The 13,528-nt window shown below is 48.6% G+C and overlaps 1 protein-coding gene across 1 annotated transcript in view; it reads left to right on the forward strand.

Annotated features, from left to right (window-relative positions):
• ATF7IP2 (activating transcription factor 7 interacting protein 2) overlaps positions 1–13,528 on the forward strand; it is a 60,712-nt gene that overhangs the window by 33,805 nt on the left and 13,379 nt on the right. Inside the window, exons 4-11 of the mRNA XM_015409876.1 lie at positions 4,977–5,108; positions 6,453–6,524; positions 7,050–7,192; positions 8,666–8,727; positions 8,852–8,896; positions 9,752–9,796; positions 9,916–9,960; positions 11,853–11,917. Of these exons, the coding sequence (XP_015265362.1) occupies positions 4,977–5,108; positions 6,453–6,524; positions 7,050–7,192; positions 8,666–8,727; positions 8,852–8,896; positions 9,752–9,796; positions 9,916–9,960; positions 11,853–11,917 (609 nt within the window). The remainder of the gene's footprint in view (positions 1–4,976; positions 5,109–6,452; positions 6,525–7,049; positions 7,193–8,665; positions 8,728–8,851; positions 8,897–9,751; positions 9,797–9,915; positions 9,961–11,852; positions 11,918–13,528) is intronic.

The following is a 13,528-nucleotide window of genomic DNA, read 5'->3' on the forward strand; positions in this document are numbered from 1 at the left end:
ATGTGCCTGCCCCCTGGGCTCTTTACCGCCGGAGCTCCGCTCCTGTGCGCTCCTGCAAGAAATGACCCCTGACTGTAGTTGTGGTGTGGAGTTGTCCGGGGCTTCTCTCCAAAGGGCACGTTTGCTTGGTGGTGACAAAACCCGAATGAAAGAGGGGGCTGGAACCAGGAAGCTGTTCCAGATGTGGCAGTTACGCTCTTTTGCCGTCCTTGATGCGCTCTAAAGACTTCTTCTGAATGCCGTCTTTCCGCTCCTTCTGTCTTGCAGAACAACCTTCTGTTTTTGTTTTGAGAGCTCGCTTCGAGCCCTCCTGGAGCTGGGAAACTCTGAAGGTCATGCTGCAGCTTTGCAGTGATGTTGCTGATGTGAAGTGTGTGTGTGTGTGGGGGGGGGGTGTTTCTCTGTCCAGATTGAACCCCTGCGGTGCCCGTTCTGGGTGCTCCATTTCTTGCAGTAGGGCACAGGGTGGGGAAAACGAACCTGACCCAAAAACTGTAATCAAGAACCACCAGGGTAAGAAAGAAGTCTGACAAAGGGCCAGTATTAAAAACTAAGTTAAAGCTTATAATATAGAAAAATACATGTATTTATTAGAAAGACAGTTAAAAACGTATAATGGCCCAATGAAAGCCTCGTAGACAAGTAAAGGTCACGTGTCTTGGCCCTTGTGTTTAGGCCACCTTAACTTGTTCATTGGGCCCTTATGTTTTTAACTGTCTTTCTAATAAATACATGTATTTTTGTATAAGTTTTAACTTAGCTTTTAATATTGGCCCTTTATCAGACTTCTTTCTTACCCTGGTGGTTCTGGCTTCGTTTCTTGCGCCTGTGCTTTGACTGACGAGCATGCCCTCCTGTGCCAGAGCTCATAGCGAGGGAAGGACCTATTTTTTTAGATTTAGTTTATTTACGTTGTTCATTGGTCGCAGTTCTCAGTGGGGGGACTCCAGGCAGACGGGATGGCCAGTAAACAGTGGAATAGGATTAGAGTTGTAGGATCAACCAGAAGTCTGAAAACAGAACTGAAGCAAAGCACGCGTATTAACAGGACGCATTAAACGGTGCAAAAATTCCGCATGAGGATCCCAGTTTCAACAAGCTGTATGCAGTAGTGGAGGCCACAGTCCCTGATAATTTAGCCAAGTAACTTTGTGGATCATTTCGTGCGGTGCGACATTTTTAGCTCCTCCTCCTCCAAAACCAGACTCAAGGCAGGTCACACTAATGTCAAAAACACAATTGGAAAAATTGAAAAAAGAAAAGAAAAAAAATTGATTATGGAATATTTATTTTAACATGATGAATAAAATATTTTAAGACAAGGTGTTCAAATATTTTCCAAATCATTTCTTTTATATATATATATAAATATATATATAACAAGATGCATTTCTTTCTTTTGGAGGTGCTATTGTCAGATGAAAATAAAAAGGTTTCAGTTTTGTTTTTGCATGTGGGCGGGTATTCTGTTTGTAATAATTGTTTGGATACACTATATCTTTAATAGGCTAGTTGTGATCATTTCATGCCAAGTAAAAATGTCCATAGTCATATTTTATGTTCCTAAAGTAACAGAATGACTTTCAATCTAGAAAAGACAAAAGAAATGCTAATGTAGCATTTTTTTCAATTTTTCCGAAAATTTCTGGTTTTTTCCAGAAAAAAAACTTGTTTTTTTTTTCGAGCTTCAAAATTTTCGGAAATTTTACATCTCTAAACACATCACCCGGTGGTGGTTGAAAGTGCCAACACGTCAGAGCCGAATAATGGCAACCCGGTGGGGTTTGCGAGGCAAGAGACACTGAGAGGTGGTTTGCCATTGCCTGCCTCTGCCAGGCAATCCTGGATTTCCTTGGTAGTCTGCCATCTAAGTACTGAAAAGGGCCCAACCCTGCTGAGCTTCTGAGATCTTCCTAACATGGGGCATCCAGGTCAGGGCCAGAAACAAACAGGAGTGGTTTGTCATCACTTGCCTGTGCAGAGGGACTTCCCCGTTGCCTCCACTCATCACGCCGGTGGTGTGAAAGTTTGGGACACTTTGTCAGACTCTTGGAGAAATCGGTTCCCAACAACATGCCCTTAGAAGAATGAGAAGTTTATCGAGACACTGATAGAATCCAGCCTGTACATTGGCTGCGTTAGAACTGAAGATGGAGGCGCGAAAGCAATAGATAACACAAGGTTCAAACAGGGACCCTAAAAGGTTATGAGCCAATCAGCCCCCAGATATTCCACCTGCCCAGACCAAGGGCTCTGTGCTCCCACCTTGGTGACGTCCCCCCCCCCAGCACGTAGACAAAAGCCAGAGGGTGTAAGCTGAGACTCAAGGCCGGTGGATGTTCCCAGGCATGCTAATTTACACTCTCTACTTCAAGGCATTTTTATCTATTTATTTATTTGTTTGTTTTATTCTATTCCTACCCTGCCCTCCCTGCATCTGCAAGCGAAAGCATTTGGAATTCAAACTCTCCTGAATCCCCCTCCTGATTTTCTATGGGAAGCCAGCGATAAAATGCAAAGCGAGTTTGGCGCAACCAGGGGTCATTTCGTAGAAAAAGAGGTGCAGGAGCTCATTAGCATAACTCGTTAGCATGATTCATTTGCATATGCCACACCCCCTGACATCACCAGAAGGGTGTCAGAAGGCAACACCCACCGCTCAGGCTCCACTGGACTGTTTTGGATTGCTAGCTATTGGGGGGGGGGGAGAATGTGCAGATCTGTCCTCGCAGAGGAGGGAGAGCTTGTACCTGAATAAAACCTGGTCTTAAAGGTGCCACTGGACTGTTTTGGATTGCTAGCTATGGGGGGGGGGAACATGCAGATCTGCCCTCACAGAGGAGGGAGAGCTTGTTCCTAAAGGCGGGATGGGGGGGGCTCTGCAACTTACCTGGCTGCTTCTTGCTCCTTGTGGCCCAACTGAGGGCTACTGGGAGCAGGGGGTGTGGCTTGTTGCATGTGCCCGCCCCCTGAGCTCCTTACTGCCGGAGCTCCACTCCTGTGCGCTCCTTCAGGAAATGACCCCTGGACACAACTCTGGACTTCCTTGGTGGTCTCCCGTCCAAGTTGTAACCAGCACCAACCCTGCATTACGTGCATGGAACTTCCCTGTCAGCGAGGTCATTGTGTGTATTGGGGAGCAAGGGTATTTACTTTGACAAAAGTGTATGGTTGAGATCCCCAAAATCTCCCTTTGTATGTCCCTCGTGAGATTTTTGGCATTTTTGAAGGGCAGAATCCCAGTTCATTTCGAAAACACATTTCCAAAACTTTTTTTTTGGTGAGGGGGGGGGGGGGGGGGGGACACAGTTTTGTCCAGAAATGCAAGCACGGAATCGCGATGAGTGCGTGACGTTTGTTCGTTTTGGATCTTGGTGTGCGGGCCCGTCAGAGTGCAGGTGCTGTTTCAATTCAGAGCAAGTGACTATGCAAGGACTTCCAGTGAAAAACAATAGCAGTCGTTCACTTAACACTGGAGAAAAAATGCCGTTTCTCTGCCAGGGCATTCTTAAACGTGAACACTCCCAGTTCGGCCGTCTGACTCCTCCTGCTGCCAAACAAAGTATCAGCATACGATTCTTGCTAGTAGATATATTTATAGTCCAAAATACAAACAAAAAGCAGTCGAAGATGAACCGGCAACACAAACTTTTCGGTAATCCTTTCTCAAGACTGGACTTACATCGAAGCCACGCCTACAAACCCATTTTCCAGCACCGAAAGCTCCCAACTATGGCACGGCATCAATCTCTCCAGTGAGGCGTTTTGGCTTTTTTGGTGTTGATACCTTGTTTGGAAGCAGAAGAAGTCAGACGGTGGACTGGGCGTGCTTACCTTTAGGAACGGCCGGGCAGAGCATTGATTCAGAGCAAGCAGCAGTGGAGACAGTAAGAAGGTGTCGAAGGAGGCATTTTTTAAAATTGCACTGAACGCATGAGTGGGAATGACTAAAAAAGGAGAAATAAGGCCCCTGCCACACGAGGGGGGGAAATGTGCGGCCAAAGTGCGGCTTTTGGAAGCCGCACCAAAATAGACACGCCGCAGCGGGATCACACGGATCCCCTGAGCCGCGGCGCCGTTGCTCCCCGGCACAGTCAGATGCCGGGGAGGAAGCCACGGTCAGGAGACCGAGGCAGCCGGCTGCGCATGCATCTGCATGCGCAGTTCGGGCAGGAGCCAGGGATGCGCCGGCAGAAGGACGCACCGGCGATCCCACGGCCACGCTTGCCACAGCCATTCAGGTAAGACCACCTCTGTCGGTGGTTCTTTTTTGCTGCGGGGTTTCCGGGGTTAGAGACGGATCGGGGACATGTGCGCGCCGCTTCCCAGGTGTTGCGCTGAGATCGCGCCCGTTTGCTGCGGCCCTGATCCGTCCTTCTCCCGGGCCAAAACCCTCCGTGTGACCGGGACCGATGATAACCATGTCACGACAGTGGTATCGTTCCATACGTAAAAGTGCATCAATTGTGGCGAAAGGCGTGTCGGGTACAGCATGAGTGACGGAAAACGAACACTCACATGGGAACCTTGTGCGGAAGTCAGAAATGTCACCATTGGTTCATGTGCCCCAAAGGACCTTTCCGTTTCTGGATCCCCCCCGATGGCTTTAAAGTTTGGCGTAGTGGTTAAGTGCGTGGACTTTAATCTGGGAGAACTGGGTTTGATTCCCCACTCCTCCACTTGCAGCTGCTGGATGACCTTGGGCAAGAGCTGGATAACCCTGTCAGAGCTGTTCTCTCACGGACAGTACTGGAAAGAGCTCTCTCAGCCCCACCTTCCCTGCTGTGGGGAGGGGAAGGGAAAGGAGTTTGTAAGCCGCTCTGAGACTCCGAGTGAAGGGCGGGGTATAAATCCAGTCTTCACTTCTTCTAAAGTGTTCTCCTGTTAAGCACAACCACCGAATAAGAACTGCCCTGATTTTCCAAATGTAAAATTCTGCGTGGTGGCGTTTTCTCCCCCCCCCCCCTCTGTCATAGGTCAAGTGTTTAATCCGAAGCCACATGGGAAACCTGATGGGCGACCTGGATCGCAAGCTGCAGAAGTTGAACGAAAGAGTCGACCACACGCAGTGTCTGCGGAAGCACGAAGAAATAACGATTCGGATTATAGTAAGGTGGCTTTTGGTTTTCTGGCTCGGTAGGCCGTTAGCGTGCAGCAGCGTATTAATAATGGAACGGGCCTCATGCAGGCAGGGAGATTTTTACCGGAGCCTTCGTATTCTTCCCTTCCTTTATTGATCAGTCGCTCTCTTTCCAGCTTGCTCGGTTTGGTGTCGTGGTTAAGTGCGCGGACTCTGATCTGGGAGAACCGGGTTTGATTCCCCACTCCTCCGCTTGCACCTGCTGAATGACCTTGGGCAAGCCGTAGTTCTGTCAGAGCCGTTCTTGGAAAAGAGCAGTTTCTATCAGAGCTCTCTCGGCCCCACCTACCTCACAGGGTGTCTGTTGTGGGGAGGGGAAGGGAGTTTGTAAGCCACTCTGAGACTCCCAAGTGAAGGGCAGGGTATAAATCCAATTTCTTCTTCTTCTTTCTTCCTCCTCCCAGTTTGGTGTAGTGGTTAAGTGCACGGACTCTGATCTGGGAGAACCGGGTTTGATTCCCCACTCTTCCTCCACATCTCAGCCAGTAGCCAACCAGCTCCTCTGGAGGGCCAACAACAGGGCACAGAGACAGAGGCCTTCCCGTGACAACATCAGAAGAACCCTGATGGATCAGACCAGGGAGGGTCCATTTAGTTCAGCATCCTGTCCCACACAGTGGCCAACCGGCTCCTCTGGAGGGCCAACAACAGGACACAGATGACGAGGCCTTCATAAGAACACCAGAAGAGCCCTGCTGGATCAGACCAGTGAGGGTCCATCCAGTCCAGCATCCCCTCTCACACAGTGGCCAGCCAGTTCCTCTGGGGGGCCAGTAGCAGGGCAGAGAGGCTGAGGCCTTCCCCAATGTTGCCTCCTGGCTCTGGGATTCAGAGGCTTAGTGCCTCTGAATGTGGAGGTTCCCTTCAGTCACCAGGGCTGGTAACCACTGAGGAGCCTTTCCTCCGTGAACCTGTCTAATCCCCTTTTAAAGCAGTCCATTTCTATGGCTTCACTACCTCCTATGTTAGCAAATTCCACATTTTATTTACTTATCAGGAAAACAAGTATCTCCTTATGTCCTTCCTGACCCTACTGCCCGTCAGCTTCGTTGGATGCCCTCGAGTTCTACTATTTTGGGAGAGGGAGGAGACGTTCTTTGGCCACACTCTCGGCCGCATGCATAATTTTATAGACTGCTTATCCTGTTCTCCCTCACCGTGAGGGGCAGCTGACTCACGCTTCCCAGTTGGAACGGATCTTCCCGACCTTCAGTTCCACATCTCTCCTATCGCTTAGCGGTTCACGTTGGTGCCGTCGATGGGACTCCGTAGGAGAGCTCGACACAAACCGGTTCTTCCTTTTTCTTTGCAGAAGAAAATATCTCGGCTGGACCGGCACGTAAATTCTATAGCGGACCTCCAAAGGTCTCAGTTGTCAAAACAGGTAGGTTATCTACAAAACATGGTCTGTTTTAGATCATTGAGCTGCGGCGGCTCAAGTGGTTAAGAGGCTGAGCTGCAGAGCGTAAGGTCGGTAGTTCGGCAGTTTGAGACCCGAGTGTGCCGCGTGACGGAGTGAGCTCCCGCCTCTGGCCCCAGCTCCTGCCAACCTAGCAGTTTGAAAGCAAGAAACTGCAAGCAGATAAACAGGTACCGCTTCGGTGAGAAGGGAACAGCGTTCCGTGCGCCTCGGCGTCTAGTCACGCCGGCCACATGACCACGGAAAAAGTCTTTGGGCAGCGCTGGCTGTCCGGCTTGGAAATGGAAATGAGCACCGCACCCCTAGAGAAAGCGGGCTCTCCCAGCAGCCAGCGAAGTCAGCATGGGGTTCCGTCAGGAAGCCACCCAGAATCCTGATTCCCAGGGGGAAGCAGCCATCCGGGATGCACATCCTTGTGGTGGAAGATACTTGTTTTATTTATTAATCTTGTGCTGCAGGAAGGCACTTATGCGCCTTTTTTCTTCCCAGGTCAATCTTCAGGGTGCACGGTCAAAAACAACCATACTGAATGTGGCCAGGCCCGTTCCTGACAGTCCAAATGACCCGTCCGTACCACTGAAACGGCGGTCAGAAGAACAGCCTGGTGAAGTTCCTTCCAAAACCGCCAGAAGGTAGGTGTGTTTTTTTTTCCTGGGCAGCCAAGCAGGTGGGCCTCTTCAGTGGCAGGTGTTCGGGGGAGTGAAGCAAGGTGACCATCTCACGGTGGCAGTGTGGTGTAGTGGGTTGGGTTTCTGGGTGGGAATATAGAGACTGGGTTCAGATCCCCACTTGGCAAGGAAAGCTGTCTGGGTGACCTTGGGCCACTCACTCCCAGGGCTGGGGGGGGGGGGGGGGGAGTGAAGGAAAGGAGGGCAAAAGCATAAGGAGCTGGTTACGGTCACAATCTTGCATATATCAGTCTACCCAAAGCCAGTCTGTATGCATGAATCGGTACATAAGAAGAGCCCTGCTGGATCAGACAAGTGAAGGTCCATCTAGTCCAGTATCCTGTCTCACACAGGGGCCAGTCAGTTCCTCTGGAGGGCCAACAACAGGGCAGAGAGGCCGAGGCCTTCCCCTGATAAGAACCTCAGAAGAGCCCTGCTGGATCAGACGAGTGAGGGTCCATCTAGTCCAGCATCCGGTCTCACACAGGGGCCAACCAGTTCCTCTGGAGGGCCAGCAACAGGGCAGAGAGGTCGCCAAGGACTTCCCCTGATGTTGCCTCCTGGCCCTGGGATTCAGAGGGTTAGTGCCTCTGAACGTGGAGGTTCCCCTCAGTCACCATGGCTAGTGGCCATTGATAGACCTCTCCTCTAGGAATCCATCTAATCCCCTTCTAACAATGCTTATTCCTGTGGCCGTCACCACATCCACTTTCAGCAGGTTCCACATTTTAACAGGAAAGACAGCCCAAAGACAAGGCTGCTGTGAACTTCCTAGCACGTGAATTCCTCTCTAACTATCCCCCCCCCCCCCATGAGAGCTGTGGTGACCGCCAGTGTAGACAGAAGCAGAGTTACGCCCTCTGGCAGTCCCTGAAATCAGGGCGTTGCATTTCACTCCTCGAGACGGAACTTTAAAATCAGAAAGGACCAAGTTCAAACAGTTGCCTCTTGTCATGAGTTCACGGGGGAGTGACATTTCTCTGTCTCCCCAGCTCTGCGCTGAGCAGATACTTGGGGGGGGGGGGGCTATGAATTACTGGGGAAATAGATGTGGAGCGCTCACAGAAAATTTTGGAAATCCTTTTCCTTTTTAAAAGAACAGCAGCCAAGCAAAAATGCCCCTGATACCAGTTGGCGGTGTTTCCTGAACTCCGTGTGATATCTCTGTGTTGATGAGAAGTTTTCACACCCCTGCTTTTTTGTGATTTGCAGGGCTTACACACACAAGCACACAGACACACACACGCACACACACAGGCTCCAGTGGGAGAGAGAATTCCTCAACAGCGCCAGAATTCTCGGGGAAGTGTAAAATAATTTACGGTCAAAGCAGACAAGGCATTTAGCACCCCAAGCGGGGAGGGATCCAGCTGCTTTCTGTGCCTGCCCAATAACTTGTTATTTTGATGCTTTGGTGGTGTTGTTTTTTTTGGTCAGTTCTGCCAAGGAAGCATGCATCGATGTGGAAACCTCTGACGTCCAAGCCAGGAATTCAGCAGGTATTGAGACTTTTAAGCTTTGCGTTTAAATATTTCAAGACACCAGTTTTAACAGAATATGGCTAAAGGGAACCTAAATATTTCACTTATGCCTCTTTTTCTTCTTCTTTTTCTCCCTTCAAAGTGCATAATGGGAAGACCTCTAACGTCCAAGCCAGGAATTCAGCAGGTATTGAGACTTTTAAGATTTGCGTTTAAATATTTCAAGACACCAATGTGACGTCCTCTATTACGGAGGACTGGTTTTCTCTTTAAATGTATAGTTTGTGTTCATGAACAGGGTAGATTCGGCCGCCACCAGGAATTTAAACAAATTCCAAATCTTTTCTCATTAGCTGTTGGTAAAGCGACCTCAAGTCTGGGCTTTTCAAGGGTCTCTGTGGTCCTGTGGAAAGATTTGAACTGAATTCTGGAACTCAAACAAAATGTGATTTATTGAATAAAATCTTAAACATAAATAAGTTGTTTGTTAACTATAACTGTTTAGGGGAAGAGAAACTGGAAAATTTAGCTGTCAGGGTATCACACAGTCTTTGGTCACAGGATCCTTCTCTATTAAGAATCTCCTTTTTCAATAGACCCACACTCTGGCTAAGCTCTTTATTTTGTGCTTAGTTTCCTTTTAAACTTTAGGATGTCTCAGATCCTTCTCGCAACTCTTCAACATTTAAACTTTCAACAACATATTTTCTGAACACTTCAAGTTTTCACACAGCACTCTGTCCTCTTTCTCCAATGGACTCCCTAACTGACAGGCTCTCATTCAAAACTCCCACTGGACTGCTTCAAGACACACACACTCCTTCCAAGCAACCCCCTCCCACACTCTGCCATCCACCAATCACATCACACTTGTCTCTCTCAATCACTCTACTAACATTGCACTCCAACCAAACATTTAAAGGAACACACACACACACAGTAAAACAAGGAATCATTACAACCAGTTTTAACAGAATATGGCTAAAGGGGACCTAAATATTTTGCTTATGTCTCTTTTTCTTCTTTTTTTCTCCCTTCAAAGTCCATAGTGGGAAGACCTCTGACGTCCAAGCCAGGAATTCAGCAGGTATTGAGACTTTTAAGATTTGCGTTTAAATATTTCAAAACACCAGTTTTAACAGAATATGGCTAAAAGGAACCTAAATACTTTGCTTATGCCTCTTTTTCTTCTTTTTTTCTCCAAAGTGCATGATGGGAGGACCTCTGACGTCCAAGCCAGGAATTCAGCAGGTATTGAGACTTTTAAGATTTGTGTCTAAATATTTCAAAACACCAGTTTTAACAGAATATGGCTAAAGGGAACCTAAACATTTCTCTTATGCCTCTTTTTCTTTTTTTCTCCTTTCAAAGTGCATAATGGGAGGGAGACTCTAGATGGGTTTAGGTGAGCCATGGTATAGTGGCATTGCCTTCATCAAAGAAATGCTTTATTTTCTTCAGTGAAAAGTTTAACCGATAGTTTCTTATGTGTGCATGATTTATAGAAAGCAATTGCTGTAGACTAGTGGGAATAGGAGCCGAAGTGGCTCAGAAGGTTAAGACTCTGTCACTCCATAGGAGAGATGCCACCCCAAAGCAGCTTATTAATAATAATAATAATAATAATAATAATAATAATAATAATAATACCTTTCGATTTATTGATGGCTCAATCCGGCAGACCTGCTGGCTCTGAGCGATTTACAGTTACACGGTTTCACACAAGGGACTAACAATTTCATAGGGGTAAGGGAGGACAACATATAATTCTTTAAATCGCACACATTTTGCAGCCGACGGGGATTTTTGTTCAGCTGTAGGCAGGGGTCATTTCGTAGAAAAAGAGCTAGGGGAACTCATTAGCATAACTCATTAGCATATGCCACACCCCCTGACATCAGGGGCCCGGTGGTGGACCTGCAAGGCTGGCAGGAGTGCGAGGAAGCCCCGCCAAGGCCCTCCCTGGTCCCAGGCAGGCAGGGAGGAAGCAACTTACCCTCCCTCTTCTCCTGCCTCCTCCTGGCTGAATGAGGGCTGGAAGCGGGGCGGCCGGAAGCTGGGGGCGGGGCTTCATCATGTGCCCCGCCCCTCTGCACCTCACCCGGGGGAACGGCAATCCCCCGCGATTCCCCCCCGAAATGACCTCTGGCTGTAGGCTTCAGACGTGTTCCGGAGGCATTCACTTTTCGGTTTGGCTTGATGACATTGGTTCTTCCTGGGCTGCTTTGAATCGTAGTGCCGCACTGCCACCGCCTGGCCAGATTGGCCCATTGCAGGCTTCTTAATGTCGAAGAGGTCTTTTTATCAGGCTTACGAGCTGGACATTCCATTCGCCAGCTAACACCTCCCCTATGGGGGTTTAGTGTGCCCACCCTCTCTAAGGAGTGGTACCCATTTTATCTACTCGCTGAAGCTTTTGAACTGCTGGGTGGACGGCGAGCTGGGGACAAGGCTGGTAGCTCACACCAGCGCGGGCTAGAACTGACAGCAACTCTGTTCAGTTCAGATGTTAACCAGAGGATAAATCCTCTGTGCCACCACTCCCCTCCACATATATAGAGAGATGATTATGTTACACATTTTCTAAGGTAGTCCTCAATCCATCTATAGAGTCTTGACCAGTTCTTGTAAAAAACGTATTCTTTTTTGTCTTGTAATTGCAAAGTTAATTTATCCATTTCTGCTGTTTCCAGCAGTTTGTAAATTATTTCTTCTTTTGACGGGACTTCTTCTTTTTTCCAATACTTTGCATACTTCTTTTTGCAATACTTTGCATACAAAATCCTAGCCATAGTTACAACATATATATAATCATATACGTATCTTAAAACGTATAATCATATACGTTTCTTAAAATTCTCTGGAATAATACTTAATAGAAATAATTCCGGTATAAATGGTATAATTAGATCTAACGGTTTTTGCGTTAACGTATTTTGACCTGGTTGTAGCTACATCCGCTTGGCTTCTGCTGCCTGTTCCGAAACTGCCCTTGTGCTTGTGATCACACTGTTGGCAGGCTCTCACTTGCCTCCAAACGAGCCAGCCGTCTGCCTGCCTTGCAGATGTGTCTCGGAAAACCAGTACGCCTCATCAACTGAATTTGAGAATATTACAGTAACGCTTATTTCCGATTTCCACAGATGCTCAGCAGACGAAAACATCTTCAGATGCACACACCTCAGTCGAAGCCCCGTGTGAACCTAAGGTCAGTTTTAAACAGGGTTTATTACTTCTGCTGTTGTCACGGCTCAGGTGGGGTGTCACGTGACGCTGCCACCACTCTGGATTTAGGTTCCCTTGAGAAGACCCAGAGCCCCCTCCCAAGACCTTCAGACCTCCCTTTTGGCCGAATACTAGGCGTGAGGACCAGGCAGAATACAAGGAAAAGGTTTATTTTATAGGAGGTCAAACAACAAGGTGCAGAATAACAGTAAGTGGGTGAAAAGAAAAGAAATCAAATGCACTAACGCGTCTAAATATACACTGTCCCTAGCTCACTATCTGCAGTGGCCTTAGACTACTCACCCTTCCCGCAGGATGAGGGTCTCTCCCCTGCAGCAGCCTTCCTTCTGGCTCTTCCCTCTGGGAAGAAGAACAGCTTTTCCTGCTGCTCCAGATCTTTTATTCCAAGCCCTCCTCTTTTCCTATTGGTCAGTTTTGGCTCCAAAACCTCTCACGGGCTTCTGGGAGTTGTAGGCCCAGCTTTACCTACTGCTAGCCAGGCTCCCTGGGCCTAGTAGGCCTCTGGTGGCACAGCCCAGATCAGGACAGCTGTGTTCTGCCCATAGCCCAGACTTGCCTTATTCCTTAGCGGAAGGCAGTTTGGATTACGAATGGTTGTGAGATATTTTACTGCCATAGCAAAGTAGATACTCCTTATTTGCCGCTGAACTTTTCTGCCCATGTCCTATGTGGCTGTACAAAGTCGAACCTTCCCTCACGAGCCAAGCTTTACCCGAACCGTGTTTCATTCTTCCCTTCCCAACTCCCACAAGAACCTTTTCAGTGAGAATAAAGGTAACTGGAAAAAGCTTCCCCCGGGGGGGGGGGGGTCGGCATAATCGTAATGACAAATTCTAGAGGGGGAGCCGTTTGAAGTCTGCCAGAGACAAAATAGCAAAGAATCTTGTGGCCCTTATAGAATAGCAGGAGTACCGAGGGATGAGCTCTTGAGAATCTCAGGTACATACATGAAGCCCACATAAATCTGCCTTAAAATGAACCAAACCCTGGGTCCGTCAAAGTCAGTATTGTCTACTCTGACTGGCAGCTGCTCTCCAGGGTCTCAAGCAGAGGTCTTTCCCATCACCTCCTGCCTGGTCCTTTTAACTGGAGATTCCGGGGACTGAACCTGGGACCTTCTGCATGCCAAGCAGAGGCTCTTCCACTGACCACAACCCCTCTTTACAGCTCTCCAGGGTCTCAGGCGGAGATCTTTCCCATCACCTCCTGCCTGGTCTCTTTAACTGGAGATGCTGCCAGGGATTGAACCTGGGACCTCCTGCATGCCAAGCAGAGGCTCTACCACTGAGCCACAGCCCCTCTTGACAGCTCTCCAGGGTCTCAGGTGGAGGTCTTTCCCTGCCTGGTCTTTTTAACTGGAGATGCTGGGAATTGAACCTGAAACCTTCTGCATGCCAAACAGATGCTCTACCATTGAGCCACAGCCCTTCCCCACAGAACCCAGTCCAAGTGCCCCCCCCCGGCCCGCTCCAATGACCTCAGGCCAGTCATTTTCTCACATTCCAGCCTCCCACAGAGGGTCGCTTTCAGGATAACATGGAGGGTGGAGAACAAGGATCTTGTTGGGGAAAGA

Source organism: Gekko japonicus, unplaced genomic scaffold (genome assembly GCF_001447785.1).
Source record: "Gekko japonicus isolate JY-2015 unplaced genomic scaffold, Gekko_japonicus_V1.1 scaffold78, whole genome shotgun sequence".
In the NCBI taxonomy this organism is placed as follows: domain Eukaryota; kingdom Metazoa; phylum Chordata; class Lepidosauria; order Squamata; family Gekkonidae; genus Gekko; species Gekko japonicus.